Raw genomic sequence first — 15,704 nt, 5'->3', positions numbered from 1 at the left:
AGTACTGTAAATTCACTTAATAATGGTAGGGTCAGTTCTATCCTTACAACATATGGGAAGACAATCTAAATGACCTAAATAACTGAAGTCATTATACAGTATAATGCAAATAAGATTGCTTAAAAATTGGTGGGGACAATTTCAGCATCCTGAAAAGTTGGTAGTGTCATGTCCCTACTTTCCCTATGCAAGCCTACACTCTTGCTTTCACCCCTGAGTAAAATCAAAAAGTATGGCTTAGTAAAACTACTCTTAGAAGTAAATTTTTCTCAAAAAGTTAAGTAAATGTAACGGAGTAATTGTAACTAACTACCCAACTCTGGTCAGAATTATACATTCATTATAAAATACCTGTTTAATGCACACTTAAATCTTTAAATCTTCATTAGGTGGACTTACATTGTTGTCATCAAATCGGAAAATTGCATTATTTAACTGTGCAGGCTCTAGACTACGCAAATATATACTAAGTGTGTGGTTAACCAAACCAAGCCTAAATTTATAACCTGGAAAGACAAACTGAGTGCAGCTGAATGATACAATTAGTACAGGAAAATGCACTCGCGCACGTCACATTCTTTCCAGCTAATAGTTGCGAGGTTCTTGAAAATGTGCCCTTTCCCACTCATGAGCTGATAGGTCTACTAATCTTTCCAAGTTTGAGTTGCTTTGAGCCTTCTCATTCTTGGGTCATTGAGATAAGCGACAAGCCATAGGTTGATGGAAAATCCATAGTGTTATTGCTATACATTACTTTTATTTGATTGGGCCTGTAGTCAGCATAATGCATCGCCGAGGTGGGCTGCTTGTGAAGTGTCTGGGCTGGGTTAGGGTCCACAGACCATTTATAGCTTCTGCGGCTCCCCCACTCACAACACTCAGTGACACTGATGTATAGCCTTGCCTGCCATCCATAGGCTGACCTTGTGAGTGCTCGAGTGCTGTAAATCACTCTGTGATATTGATTTTCCATTAGAGGTCAGCCACTCTGAACACCCCTGACAGCATACTCACAAACACCTCCAAACATAAGGCCACAGGACTTGGTGGGCTAATTTATATCGGTATGAATGCATATTGAAGTGTATTCATTAAATGATTCGTAACTGTATTTGGATTCCTGGTAAACCTTCCTCCCAAATTGTTGCAACAGTAGCAAAGCCGCATGTCAGAACAAATATTGACATGTGAGCATTTGTCACACCCTGATGTACATGCATTTAGAACCAGAGGCACATCCCTAAGTAACGACTAAGTGAAGGGTCCATGTTACAATTATGCAACAAACTGGCTAAGTACCTTTGGCTGTCATTAGCAAGTGTACATGTTGTTGCATGCCACAAAGCTGTGTAAGGATAAAAATAAGACACCTGCCTAAAAAGTGTTTCGAGTCCTGTGGTTTAATACAACTTCATTTTTGTCATATTAACACTGCATTGTTTATTCAACAGCTTTAAAAAGACAGTTCAGGGCAAGTTATTGCTGAAAAGGATAAATAACCCCACATTATTTTTTCCCCCCTGAAAATGCATTATATTTACATCTATAAATTTGTTAATGATAAATATAAAAATCCTAATCACACCTAACATGTCAATTGCAATGACCGTCCGGCTGACTTTAAATGGGACCTCTATAATATTTAGTACATGTTTTGACCTGAGGAGGGCGCCATGTTTTACGCGTGCAATAGGTGGGGCGATGACGTAGAATCGTGGATTATCACTGTCACTCGACGAATACTACCGGGTTACTGCAATTCCTTCTATGCGGCGAGACGTCCAACACATGCGCTCATCGATTAAAAACGGCAAAAACATACTATTTGTGTTTTTATTGAGTCTTTTATTACCTTTTCATTGCCTCCCTTATTTGATATTACTACATTTAAGTATGTATTAATGCATCTTTAGTATGTTCTGTCTGTATGCATCTAAACAAAACAAGCTGAAAGCGCACGGTAGTACTTTGGGTGTCAAATTTGCCGCTTGTAGGACGTTTCGCCGGTGTAGCACCTTTTGGCAGAACACCGTTTTTTTTTCCTACTCTCGTCTCGTCTCATCCCGTCTTTCCTGTTCATTTTGCGTTTGCTGCTCGTTTTGTGAAACATCGACAGTGCTGTCATGCTCATTAATGTTTCTCTCGGGTTCAAATTGAAAGGGTTAAACAGATCACATGTTTATGTCGCTAGAGTCATACTCTGGATGCACGGCAGCCAATGGCGTAGGTTTGCATAGGGACGGTTGGGACATAACCCTACCAACTTTTCAAGATGCTCAAATTGTCCCTACCAACTTTTAAGCAACCTTATTTGCATTTTATAAAGAATTCAGTTATGTAGGTAATTTAGATTGTCTTTCCATATGTTGTAATGATAGAATAGACCCTACCATTATTAGGTAAATTATATTCATTATATTCAGACTTAACTTTTATCCCTTTTCTCTTGCTGAACGTGCCGGTCCATTTTTTCCCCCCTCAAATGTTGGTTGGTCGATGACTGAAGTACCCCCCTCCCCCTCCAATCCTGCCACAAAGACACACACACATACTCACACAGCCCCGACAGATTCTTGTCGACAACATGCCGCCTCCTCCACCCCCTTCAGAGAGGAGAGATATTAGAAGTTTTTTTTCGGCCAGCAGCAGCCACTGCAAGTCATGTAAAAAGACGTCAATGTTGTGGCAGTTGGGGAAACACCACCAATTTTGCTACTGAAAGTCCCTTGTTTTAAGTTAAATAGGACAAAGAACTCCTTCCTACCTAGTGCAATTCGGTTGCTAAATTTGCACAATTCTTGCACTTAGATGCAAAACTGTCTATGGCATTTTAAATTTGTAGTCTTTGTTATTTTATTGTATGTGTATGAGTGGTTGTGTTATCTGTTATCTGTATGCTTGCCTGCTGTAAGACAAGTTTCCCCTTCTTAGGGGACAATAAACTTAAACTGAACTGAATTGACCTGCATCAGAGTTAGCATAACACTAAACTTGTTTACCCGCAAAACTACTGCCGTCAGGCCACCCTCCACAAGGAACAAGAAAGTCAAGCTAGCCATCCCTTATTCGGATCATTGTTTGCATTATGTGCATTACGGTAATATCGTCCCTACCAATGTTGAGACCAAACCTACGCCCTAGCCGGCAGCCTCACCATGTGACGTCACCGCCCTGCGACGTCAAAAACAATGGCGACGTACTAGTTAAACTAATTTTGCAAATTGTATAAAAACAAAAACATCAAGAGGGGTTTCAATAACAAATTATTTTAGCTCTTAATGACGTTTATCTTTTAAGAACTACAAGCCTTTCTATCCATGGATTCCTTTAACACTTGTGTCTTCTCCTTCACAGACAGTTCAGTTACACAAGCCTCATTTCTTAGCTGTGCACTGTCAAGAAGTAGGTGGGAAGAATTATGAGGCTTCCATGTCACACGTGGATAGCTTTGTCAAGTAAGTATACTATTATTGTACAAGATGAGCCTTGGTCCGAAGTCGTTTTTTCAAACACTGTAGTTTTAATGTTCCTACACCCTGTATCAAGTATGTATTTATTCTGATTTTGATAGTGCTGGCAATTTATGGTATGCGTGACCTCAATACAGTGGTACCTCGACATATGATCGCTTCGACACATGATCTTTTCGACATCCGACATAAAATTTGACTCACCATTTGTTTCTACTTGCGACGTCATGCTCATAATACGACGATTTATGACAGCGCCGCAGTTTCTTTGTTTTGCCGCAAGACAGACGCACGGCGGATTTTCTTGTGAGAGAAATTAACACAGGTTCCAGGAATGTTAGTGCAGGTGGTGAAAAAAGGAAAAAGGTGACACTCACCATCAGGGGCGGACTGGGACCAAAAAGCAGCCCTGGACTTTGACTCAGCCCAGCCCAAAAGAATCGCTGTACGAAGGGAAACACAGACCCTCTAGGGCGGTCCGGGGGCATGCCCCCCGGGAGAATTTTTTTCTATGTTTTATAGTAAAATGCATCAATTTCGTGCACTTTGAAAGAAAAATGAAGAAAATGTGTCTAGACTGCGACTGTCTGACTTGTGGCGCTCAGAATACTGCAAAGCTGAACTGGAGTTGGATTCATCTTCTGCCCTAGCTCTATGATCAACCTGAATAAACAAATTAAAGAATTTATTTTTTAAAGCAAGTTTTATGTATCCAATTGATTATAATAACACCTATCCCGTGTCTATAAATGACTGCATTGTTTATGCCATAATTAATTTTGCCACAGAAATGATAAATTTCAATGAAAATAAACATTTCAAGACAAATCCTGTATACATAACCGTCATTGGAAAGTATTAACCAGAAAACAAAACGATATATAAATGATTAAAAATATATATCATATCAATTTAAATACCTAAACTCTAAAGTAAAACCATCCATTTTATTAATATTTTGTAGCAGTGCAACGGTTTGCGGTTCAAAACCGAACCGTACGGTTCGCCCTGTACGGTTCAATACGCCTTTATGAACCGCGCCTTTTTGGTTTTGCAATTACAGTAATATATTCCGAACGCTTGTGGAATGAATTGGTCAAACTCTGTGTGCCTGTGTGTGACGTGAAGCGCAGCTGTGGAGAAATTCCCGCCCCGTGAGTAAATGTCCAATCGCTGTCAAGCACCTGTGTAATAGGAGCCGAGTAACGCCCTCTCTCGCTTACGAGTGAGGTGAAAGTGAAACAAGAAAGAAAACAAAAAATGGCGAGCGGAGGAGTCGACAGACCGATTTTTGAGGAGGCACCTGTTCTGTCAAAATTTGCTCCCTTATAAAATTTTGCTCCCAAAGCTTTTGTGGCGCTGAAAAACCCCTCTTTTACATTCAATTGGACTCTCAATGTTATCCAAAGTGCTAACTAAACTAGATACATCATAAACATACATGTGCACCACGAAAATGGCGTAAATTAATACTTAACGACGCGGCAAAGTTGTTAACAGTGAGAGCGCGGAGTGCAGTTACTGTGTGCAGCTAACATGGTAGGATGTGTCTGAGAACTTTTGTACATGTCTTTACATGATCAAACTTAAGCAAATATTCCTTTCTTTAAAGAAAGTTTGTAGTGTTTACTTTGGAATCGCCGCATTCGCGGCCATTTTTAACGTTACGCGCATGCGCAAAACCGCAAGGTAGCAATTTTTGATGGGTTGCAAATTTTGTCAGAACACCGGCATCACCCACAGACATCGCTTTCTCAGAGCAGGACAACCCCGAAGATGACACCAGTGAAAACACACGGGTCTATAGAAGAGGCGTTCCAAAAGCCTTACAATATCAGGTCAGAAAAACACAAGAAAATAACCCACGCAGTGGGGATGTGCATTGCGAAAGACATGCAACCATATTCCGTGGTTGAAGATGCGGGCTTAGTTAATTTAATTGCAACGCTTGACCCGCGTTATATTGTTCCCTCGCGGACATATTTCACCAACAACATAATCCCCAACATTTATGAAATGGCACGCAAAGCCATCGAAGATGATTTCGCGAAAGCACATAGTTTCGCCCTGACCGCTGATAGTTGGACGTCTCGTGCTACAGAGTGCTACTACCTAACTGTGACGGTCCACTATAATTCATACCTGTCAAGTTGTACGGTCTCGGCGTTATTTGTACAAGTGAGCACTGATTTTTAAATGTGTACGCTGTACGTTACGTTCAAAATCTGCACGTTTTTCGTGCATTGCGTTTTTGTTTTGTTTTTTTCATCCGTTTGGATTTGGTCATGCGTTTGGTTTGTAGCAAACGCGATGCTAGGCGGCTCCAATATTTCCTGACTGTGGCCGACATCATACAATCTACGCCTAGATATCTCATGCATATAGAACTACATGCGAAATGACAGACTTGGTAGCGTTAGTAAACAGCCGCCATTTTAGAGCAGTAAACTTCTCAGAAAGGCTCTGTTGTAGTAAACCTTCCGAGCGAACCTAAGCAACTTTTTATCCAAAATACTCCTAAATCGGCAAAATCTTGACTTGAGTCCATCTTTAAAGGATGAAACCGTTTTGAAATTTTCACGTCGAAAGTAGACCGAAGGGAACTAAGGCAAAAACGGGAGCAATTTGATCAACTTTAACGTTTGATTCACAACATTAAATGACCTCCAAACATAGCAAAGGTTACTATGTTGTTTTTTCTTTTTTTTTTTTTTTTTTTTTAATGAAAAAAAAAACATGAAAGGTATCACCAGTTACTTTCCCAAGTAACTTTTTTTACTACTGTGTGTGTATTTCAGTAGTCAGTCACTACACTTGCCAAAGAGCTAAGAGGCATTTTAACAGTCAAAAATGTTTACATTTTAAGTGTTTATTTCATTTTTAAAAAGCAAAAGAAAGGCAGTTAAAAAAAAAAAAAAAAAAAAGCAAAACGCAAACCGAAACCGAACCGAAACCGGGATCCCAAAACCGAGGTTCAAACCGAACCGTGGGCTAACTGAACCATTGCACCCCTAATGTTTTGTTATATTTCTTCTGAATTAATATTTCTGCTGCGTGTGCATATGTTGATTTACAGCTAACATATTAGCCATTTAGTTGCCATTTATTTCATTTAAATTGTAGCTACCTGGTGGATAACAATTGCCAATATCCCTAACAAGTAACCCTCTTCATTCCATCTCAGCCCGGTGGCAACTAGAAAGTCCGCCAAAGCTCTTATCGCTCTATCCTGCCACTTCGTGGGCCACCGCAAGTCTTTCAGAGTCACAGCGCCTTGTGGCAATGGCCCACTTCTTACTGTAGATAATCATAGAGGATAGGGGGATAAAGACAGTGTATGGCGGCCGCCGGCCGTCCAGTGCACCGGCCGTTCTGTGATCCTCCAGAAGCTACCAATTACCAGTTCGCCCATGCTCACCATTGAAATGAAGTTGGAGTGCGCGTCAGTGAAGTGGCTTGACAATACGGCCGTGGAATGTTTATGATCTCGTCGGTCCTCCTCCGATCTCCGTTCAGTCTTTATAAGTTAAGTTGGTAATCATTATTGTGGTAACATCGCCAAAGAAATCGCCAGCTTCGTCAGGTTTTTAATCAAATATTTCAGAACTTGTGCAACACCACGCACCTACTGCCCGCTGTAGTTGATGCCAAAAGCAACAGCACATTAAAAGACAAAGTAAAAAATCTCTACCGCAATCTTTATCTCATTGTCACGTCATCCACGCTGGGTGTTCAGGTACAGCATAAAAACACAACCACCACATTAGAACCCGATTTGTTACATTATTGCAGGAATTTGTATTAATTAATTTTTATACTGTATTATTATTCCAATTTTTATTTTTCATTTATTTGTTTTGCTATGTTTAATTGCCATTTGTAATGCTACCAACAGTATTTATCAAGGATTTAGTGTAGGTTTTTGGGCTGTGAGACGAATTAATAGAATTATAAAATATTCTTATGGGAAAATCCTGCTCGACATACGATCATTTCAACTTACAAACAAGGTCCTGGAACGAATTAACTTTGTATGTAGAGGTACCCCTATTTTTTGATTTGGAAAAACAACAAATTCAACTTTTCATGCTCACTGAAATATTATTTTCCTGCATTCACTGCTCATGCTAAGTCACTGCTGTACTTAACATCTCTCATCACTTGTCCAATTTTTAACTGTGTGTTTGTATTTTCACCAGAGAGCTATTGTCCAGTGATGCCATGAAGGAGTACAGCAGAGCTCGCGTCTACCTCGATGAAAACTACAAGTCCCCGGAACATTTTACAGTAAGTCTTAAGTTTTGTTCAGCAAGGCAGAGCATTAAAGATCTCGAATTGCTTAAGGGAAAAAAAATTCCACATTATCTCGGATTTTGAGTGTGACAGACTGAGCATGCTTGTTGTGGGTTGCATTTTGTGGAAGTAGTAGCAGTTCAAGATGAACTCTTAACATTTCAGATGGACAGTATTCTTTTTAAGTGAATGCCAGTTTTATTTAACGTTTAGGTACAAATATGTGCTTTGTACGTAGATTTAAATCTTTTGGTGTTTAGATGATTTTCCCTCCACTTATTTCTGAAAAGCTTTATCATTATCAAAGCTTGAATGATAATTAAAATAGTTCTTTATATTCAGGCCAAATGTGAATGTTGAAACTGGATAACGTTATGTCTTGCATTGCATTTGACATTACAGTACTGCTTTAGAGGTTGTAAAGTGCTCGATGTACTGATGCACACTGTATTACCATTTAGTCTGTATTAATAGCATACAACCGCCAGGTGGCAGTAGAGGCCTTAGAATCTATTTCTGCCTGTTCTCATATTGTACCAAGCTCTTTTCCCACTGTACAAATCAAAGGGGATTTTAGCATATTTTCTTTTAAATTCCTTAGCTGTTCAACTTTGCGCCCCCCCCCCCGCAACATAAAGTGTATATTTTGTCAATTTTCATTTTACAGCTTCAATACTGCAAACATATTTTGTTTACTTTTTAAAAATCTTTGGTTAGAGCGGTGTAGAAACAATATTAAATTCTGCAATCCAAGACCAACCATTGCTGAGTTTGTCTTTCTCTCCAGCTTGGATATAAAATTAATTATTTACCCGGTCTAAAGACAAGTCTTACAGTTTTAGTTAACATACAGTTAATCATGTGGCACCATTATATCCTATACATTAGGTGTGTGCCCCAAACATTTTCTATACATATAAAAAAAATAAAACGCATTCTCATTACTCCTAAAATATCATCTTCTACTTTAACTTCTAAATGAGCGGCTCTCCACCTGGAAGGCTTAAAACCAAGGGCGTAGGTTTGCATAGGGACAGTAAGGACATAACACAAGCAACTTTTCAGGATGCTCAAATTGTCCCCACCAACTTTTGAGCAACCTTATTTGCATTATATAATGAGTTCAGTTATATAGGTCATTTAGATTGTCTTCCCATATGTTGTAAGGATAGAATTGACCCTGCTTTTAATAAGTGAATAATGTTCAGAGTTATTTACCCCTTTTGACTTTTTTTTGATTGGCTGATGGCTTGCTTTTATTTAAAATGTATTTATTTTCTACATGACTTTATTTAAAAAAAAATTTATGTGCAGGCAATGTGACATTTTTTTTTCCAGATAATCATAATCGAGGTTAAAAAGTTCATTTTTTTTGTTGAGTTTGGCTGTGCTTGTGGGCAAATTCAGTAGTGTGGTTTACATTTTTTTTTAATTCATTTTTTTATATACCCTGAATAAGACGTTTTTTTTTTTTTAAATTCAGTTATAATTAATTTATTTCGACAACTGTTGAGTAGTCTTAAGAAAGATGTTTATTTTTGCATTCCTGGCTAGTTAAGAGATTATTAACAAATTTGTATTTATTATTGTGTATGTTTTTATAATTTATGTTCAAATATTAAAATTTAAATTTGCTAATACATTCCAGAAATTAATTCTAGAAGTTTCCAAAATGTTTCTTTAGTAGTTTTTGAAAGCAAAGATTTGAATCGAATGGTGTATCATCTGAACCAATACGAATGAAAATTAGTATAAGTCAATGCAGATTTATTTTGCATTGCTCATTTAGCCTACCAATTGATTAGGTCCATATTCGTGCAAAATGAAGGCCTGACCCCTGTTCAGCCAATCTGTTTGGTCTTAATGTCCCCTTCCTAGCAAAATATGTACATGCAGGTTATGCTGTTATATCGTCCTTACCAATATTGAGACCAAACATCTTAGAATTTTGTAAGCTATACCTAGTTTTTATTTTATTATTGTGAGGACATTTCATATGTGTGTGTGTTCTAAATGCTTCTCAAACTGTTTCACAATAGGCATTAGCCAAAGTAGCTAGAAGTATTTGTTTTACGTATTCAGATTGTAGTTTTTGAATAACTTTTGTATCCAGTATGTGTTCTGTTTCGTAGTTTAAGGCCCGGCGACCATAACCGGCTGGGCATCTGGCAGGGCTCTTCGTTCTACCGCTTAGCTTTTTTTCCCACCCAGCTTCTTTTGCAAGGTCTGAGGTCGAGACTTGTGGGGAGACCGATCTTTTGCAGTTGCAGCCCCCAGGTTGTGGAATAGCCTACCCCCTGAAATCCGCACCATTACGAATCTCGGCCTTTTTAAATGTCAGTTCATCATAATTCACAGATGAATCCCCTTTGCCTGGGATAAATGTGGTCATGGTGAGTCAACCAAAGTCTTCCCAAACAAAGCTATTCAAGTCATCTGGTGAAAATTATTCTAGTTTTAATAATGCAATATATATCGTAACCCCCCCCAAAAAGTCGCAATGTAAGTTTTTTCCAATATCGTTCAGCCCTAATGTTTTCGGATTTTATCTGTTTTATTTTTTTATTTGCTGTTTTGACTTTTAGCGTGATGTGTTTTTGTTTTTTTTCTTAATGTCTTAGTATATTACTTTCCTGCCTTTTATTTATCTATCAGGAACCATGTTCGTCATTGTTGTAAATAGGGCTGCAACTATCGATTATTCAAGTAGCCGATTAATCGATGAACTAGTTGGTTCGAATAATCGAGTAATGGAAAAAGGAACATTAAAATTGAAATACATGAGCTGAGCCTCAAACGGTATAAAAAATAAATCAATAAGGATCTATGTGCAACAAAAGAACAATTGGCTAACTTACATAGCAAAAGTCTGCTAGCTTAAATGTTATAAAATACTTAAGTTTTTTTTTTTTTTTTTTTAACAATGCTTTTAACAAATGATTCAGACACATATTCCCACAAAAATTGGCTAAATATACCTACAAATTATGAATGCAGTAAAAAAATATTAGCTCAAACATGCTTTTAACAAATGATTCAGACACATATTCCCACAAAAATTGGCTAAATATACCTACAAATTATGAATGCAGTAAAAAAATATTAGCTCAAACAACTTAGCTTATGTTTGTCTTAACAGGGAGCAGCCGGATTCAGCCATGTGAAATGAGGCAGACGAGAGGGCAGTGTATCCACCCAAATAAATAAAACTAAATGCAAACACTTTCAAAGCAAACCATTAAAATGCCACTTAAACGAATACTCGAAGCAGCAAAATTTTATTCGAATGTTTTTTTTCTAATCGAATACTTGAGTGAATCATAAATGTTATAAAATACTAACGTTTTTTGTTTTCTTTTAAACAATGCTTTTAACAAATGGTTCAGACACATATTCCCACAAAAATTGGCTAAATATACCTTTAAATTATGAATGCATTAAAAAAACATGAGCTCAAACAGCTTAGCTTATGTTTGTCTTAACGGGGAGCAGCTAGATTCAGCCATGTGAAATGAGGCAGACGAGAGGGCAGTGTATCCACCCAAATAAATAAAACAAAATGCAAACACTTTCAAAGCAAACCATTAAAATGCCACTTAAACGAATACTCGAAGCAGCAAAATTTTATTCGAATGTTTTTTTTCTAATCGAATACTCGAGTGAATCGTAAATGTTATAAAATACTAACTTTTTTTTTTTTTTTTTAAACAATGCTTTTAACAAATGGTTCAGACACATATTCCCTCAAAAATTGGCTAAATATACCTTTAAATTATGAATGCATTAAAAAAACATTAGCTCAAACAGCTTAGCTTATGTTTGTCTTAACAGGGAGCAGCTAGATTCAGCCATGTGAAATGAGGCAGACTAGAGGGCAGTGTATCCACCCAAATAAATGAAACTAAATGCAAACACTTTCAAAGCAAACCATTAAAATGCCACTTAAACGAATACTCGAAGCAGCAAAATTTTATTCGAATGTTTTTTTTCTAATCGAATACTCGAGTGAATCGTAAATGTTATAAAATACTAACTTTTTTTTTTTTTTTTTAAACAATGCTTTTAACAAATGGTTCAGACACATATTCCCTCAAAAATTGGCTAAATATACCTTTAAATTATGAATGCATTAAAAAAACATTAGCTCAAACAGCTTAGCTTATGTTTGTCTTAACAGGGAGCAGCTAGATTCAGCCATGTGAAATGAGGCAGACTAGAGGGCAGTGTATCCACCCAAATAAATGAAACTAAATGCAAACACTTTCAAAGCAAACCATTAAAATGCCACTTAAACAAATACTCGAAGCAGCGAAATTTAATTCGAATGTTTTTTTCTCATTGAATACGCAAGTGAATCGATTAATCGTTGCAGCACTAGTTGTAAAGCACTTTGAGGACCTTTTGGGTTTTTGTAAAGGGCTATAGAAATAAAATTGATTGATTGATTGAACCAAGGATTAAATAAAAATTAAAAGAAAAAGAAAAAAGTCTAGGAATTTTTTGGGGTCATTTTTTTATCTACAAAAAAATGGAGTGAAGATTTTCTTCCCCTTCTTTTGATTTATCAAAAGTTGTTCCCTACACTCCTGTAACGCAGGCGCTACTTGTCCTCTTGGTGGCGCCAAACACTCAATCTATGGAGTCTGATTGATGCTTTTCCAACCTGTTATATGTCTTTTTATTTTAAACTGTTCTGCACCTAGGAAAGACTCAATGATTTCAAGAATGGTTTTAAATATTACATTGAAGACACATACTTTGCTGTCGCTTCTCTACCGTCATACTAGATTTTGTTTTAGCTGTAGCGTTAAAGTGCTCATAAAAGTGGTGAGGTCACAGTGTGCGCGTGCGCGTGTTTGTTGAGTTGTGTCTGCCGTTGTCCTCCAACACGTTTTCAGCGTTTCCACCACACTTCACTGCATCTCCACAAACCCTCATAAATCACAGCACCCGCTGAGTCACACATGCTCTTTAAAAGAATATTACAATCGGTGGCCTTTTGGAAATGTAATTATGTGCCATTTCATATCTTGGCATTATGAGCTGTTTATTTAATAGTGTTTGTGTATAGATTAACCTTTTTGCTGTATTTTTATTCTCATCAAATAGAAATCACAGTTTGCTCTTGTCATTGCGAATTGGTCTGTGGAAAGAGAAACAACGGCTGTCCTTTCTGTGATGTTTCTGTTTAAATTCAGGCAACAGTAAATATGAATAGACTCTTCACTCCGCCTCACACAGGGCTTGCCATTTAGCTTTGATGACATCACTCATATTTGTTTTCTCAATCTTCGATTTCTTTCCTCCACGCTGCGGGGATGATTGTTTGTTGTCTGCTCCACCTGTCAATTTTCAGATAATTTAAGTGGCAAGTTTCTTGAGTCCGAGGCTTTTGCTTCTTGTGTGCGTTGTTGTCTTCTGTATGCAGTTGCTTGCTGTCTCAGGAAGTGCAAGTGTATTGTTTGATTGAGTGTGAATATGGTAATATGGCCAGCGTATGGTAAAATAAAGGTCAGCTTGTTTATTTGCTCTGTGTGTGTGTCATGAGTCCATGTGAGTGAGTAAAAGCCATTTTGATTTTTGGAAAACATCTTTTTAATCAGCAAAATTATTTTTTCAAAGTGTCTCCTGGAATATTTCACACTCCTCTTTAAAAGAAACCGCTGTATTTTTAAGCCAAAACAACTGTTGTGTTATATTGAACAATATGTCTATATACTGCCATAGCAGATTCATGGCGCAATAAGCCCCCAAACTATTTTTAATTTGTCCTTTTTACCCTGAAAACCCCCGTTTACAGACGTCGCGCAACCGCTCTTGTTTCAACCTAGCCATAAAAAGAAGCTAAGTAATCGTATTTATTATTCAAAATGTCTGTCATTTTTAGCTTAGAATCATTAAATGATGTCTAATATTTAGTTAAAAAAAAAAAAAAAAACGACTTAAAAAAATTATTCACTCGCATATTTTAAACTTTTAAACAAATTACGTCAGAATGAAGAAATTGGCGTCTGTAAAAAAGTCACGGATATCGACCTCATAACTATCACTTAATTGTATTTTTTTCGTAAATGTCGCATTCCCCCCCCAATAGTTTAGATGATAAATAATCAATCAAAACAAAGAACAATTGAAAAAAAAAAACGTTTAAAAGGGTAAATATATGAAAATAAAAATCTCGACTACTCCTTGATGTCTGCGATTTCTGCACCGCGACCCTTGTTATATTACCATGTTTCACTCATAAAATCCCCCCAAAATCCAGCTGTGGCCATTCACAGCTGTGTCTTGACTCTCGGTGATACATGCTACATGGAGTTTTTGGACCGAAACAAGGTAAGTACACGATAATATGTCGTTAAAATTGTGGCGTCTTTACTTCTGCTCTCGCCTCCAGTTAAGGTTTTACTGTTAAAAAAAAAAACTTAAAAAAAAAAAAAAATGTCCTCCTGTTCAAATTTTTTCTTCCCCCACAAAATTGAGATTTTAAGCTTTCCAATGATGTATCACATATGCATATAGGACAATTTTGAAATTTGGCCAAATTGGGGTTCTCAGAGTGGAACTTCAAGTCACCTGAGTGTTTTCTGCCATATATTAATTAGAGCTGCCAAAATTGTTGCGTTTACGGGCGGTAATGAATTCTTTTAATTAATCACGTTAAAATTACGGCTGTCAAAATTATCGCATTAACGGGCGGTAATTAATTTTTTAAATTAATCACATTAAAATATTTCACGCAATTAACGCACAAATGCCCCGCTCAAACAGATTAAAATGACAGCACAGTGAAATGTATACTTGCTGTGTTTTTAGGAGTTTTGTCGCCCTCTGCTGGCGCTTGGGTGCGACTGATTTTATAGGTTTCAGCACCCATGAGCGTTGTGTAAGTAATTATTGGCATCAACAATGGCTGGCTACTAGTTTATTTTTTGATTGAAAATTTTACAAATTTTATTAAAACAAAAACATTAAGAGGGGTTTTAATATAAAATTTCTATAACTTGTACTATCATTTATCTTTTAAGAACTACAAGTCTTTCTATCCATGGATCGCTTTAACAGAATGTTAATAATGGTAATTCCATCTTGTTGATTTATTGTTATATTAAACAAATACAGTACTTATGTACAGTATGTTGAATTTATATATCCGTCTTGTGTCTTATCTTTCCATTCCAACAATAATTTACAGAAAAATATGGCATATTTTATAGATGGTTTGAACTGTGATTAATTAATTTTTAAGCTGTGATTAACTCGATTAAAAATTTTAATCGTTTCACAGCCCTAATATTAATTATTATTACGATGTCTGCTTCTGTTGTTGCACTTAATCTATTTGAACAGTTTGTTTGAGAGCTGGAGGTTATCCCAGTTGTCTTTGGGGTAAGGCAAGGGACACCAGCTAATTGCGAAGCACATATAGACGTAGACTATAAAGAGTCTTAAATTAACATAAAAATAGTGTTGTCCCAATCTTATACTCAGTTTTGGTATTAAAGATCGATACGGCTTTTTTATTTTATTTTATTTTATTTTTTTTAATATCGGACAGTATCTGATTGATAATAAGATCGGCTCAGATCCAGTTTTCAAGTGTTTTGTCAGCAACATTTTCGGTTTCTGTAAATCAAACTACTATGCAAATTAGAGCTGAAACGAGTACTCGAGCAACTCGAGTAACTCGAGTTTAAAAACTGATCCGAGTAATTTCATTCACCTCGCGTAATCGTTTATTTTGACAGCTCTAAGCATCACGTTTTGCTAGGACTACCTTTAATGCGGGACAATGCGCTGTCACGTGCGGAGAGGAAGAAGGGGAAAAAAAACAAAACTTACCGCAGCCGACAGCCGCCACAAACGACGCCGACGTTGCTAAATACTAGCCCGCACAATGCCACATTGGTAACAGGTAGCATCTGGTGCGTCTCATAGAGA

At 37.1% G+C, this 15,704-nt stretch overlaps 1 protein-coding gene across 3 annotated transcripts in view; it reads left to right on the top strand.

Annotated features, from left to right (window-relative positions):
* Positions 1–15,704, top strand: part of LOC130923279 (inositol polyphosphate-5-phosphatase A-like) — a 370,235-nt gene that overhangs the window by 139,360 nt on the left and 215,171 nt on the right. For all 3 annotated transcript variants that reach the window (XM_057848875.1, XM_057848873.1, XM_057848874.1), the window contains exons 3-4: positions 3,355–3,455; positions 7,670–7,757. In XM_057848875.1, coding sequence (XP_057704858.1) covers positions 3,430–3,455; positions 7,670–7,757 — 114 coding nt within the window. In that variant the 5' untranslated portion in view covers positions 3,355–3,429. The remainder of the gene's footprint in view (positions 1–3,354; positions 3,456–7,669; positions 7,758–15,704) is intronic.

This window comes from Corythoichthys intestinalis, chromosome 10, assembly GCF_030265065.1.
Source record: "Corythoichthys intestinalis isolate RoL2023-P3 chromosome 10, ASM3026506v1, whole genome shotgun sequence".
Taxonomy (NCBI): Eukaryota; Metazoa; Chordata; class Actinopteri; order Syngnathiformes; family Syngnathidae; genus Corythoichthys; species Corythoichthys intestinalis.
The sequence above is the reverse complement of the archived record's forward strand: the minus strand, read 5'-3'. Positions and strand labels throughout refer to the sequence as shown.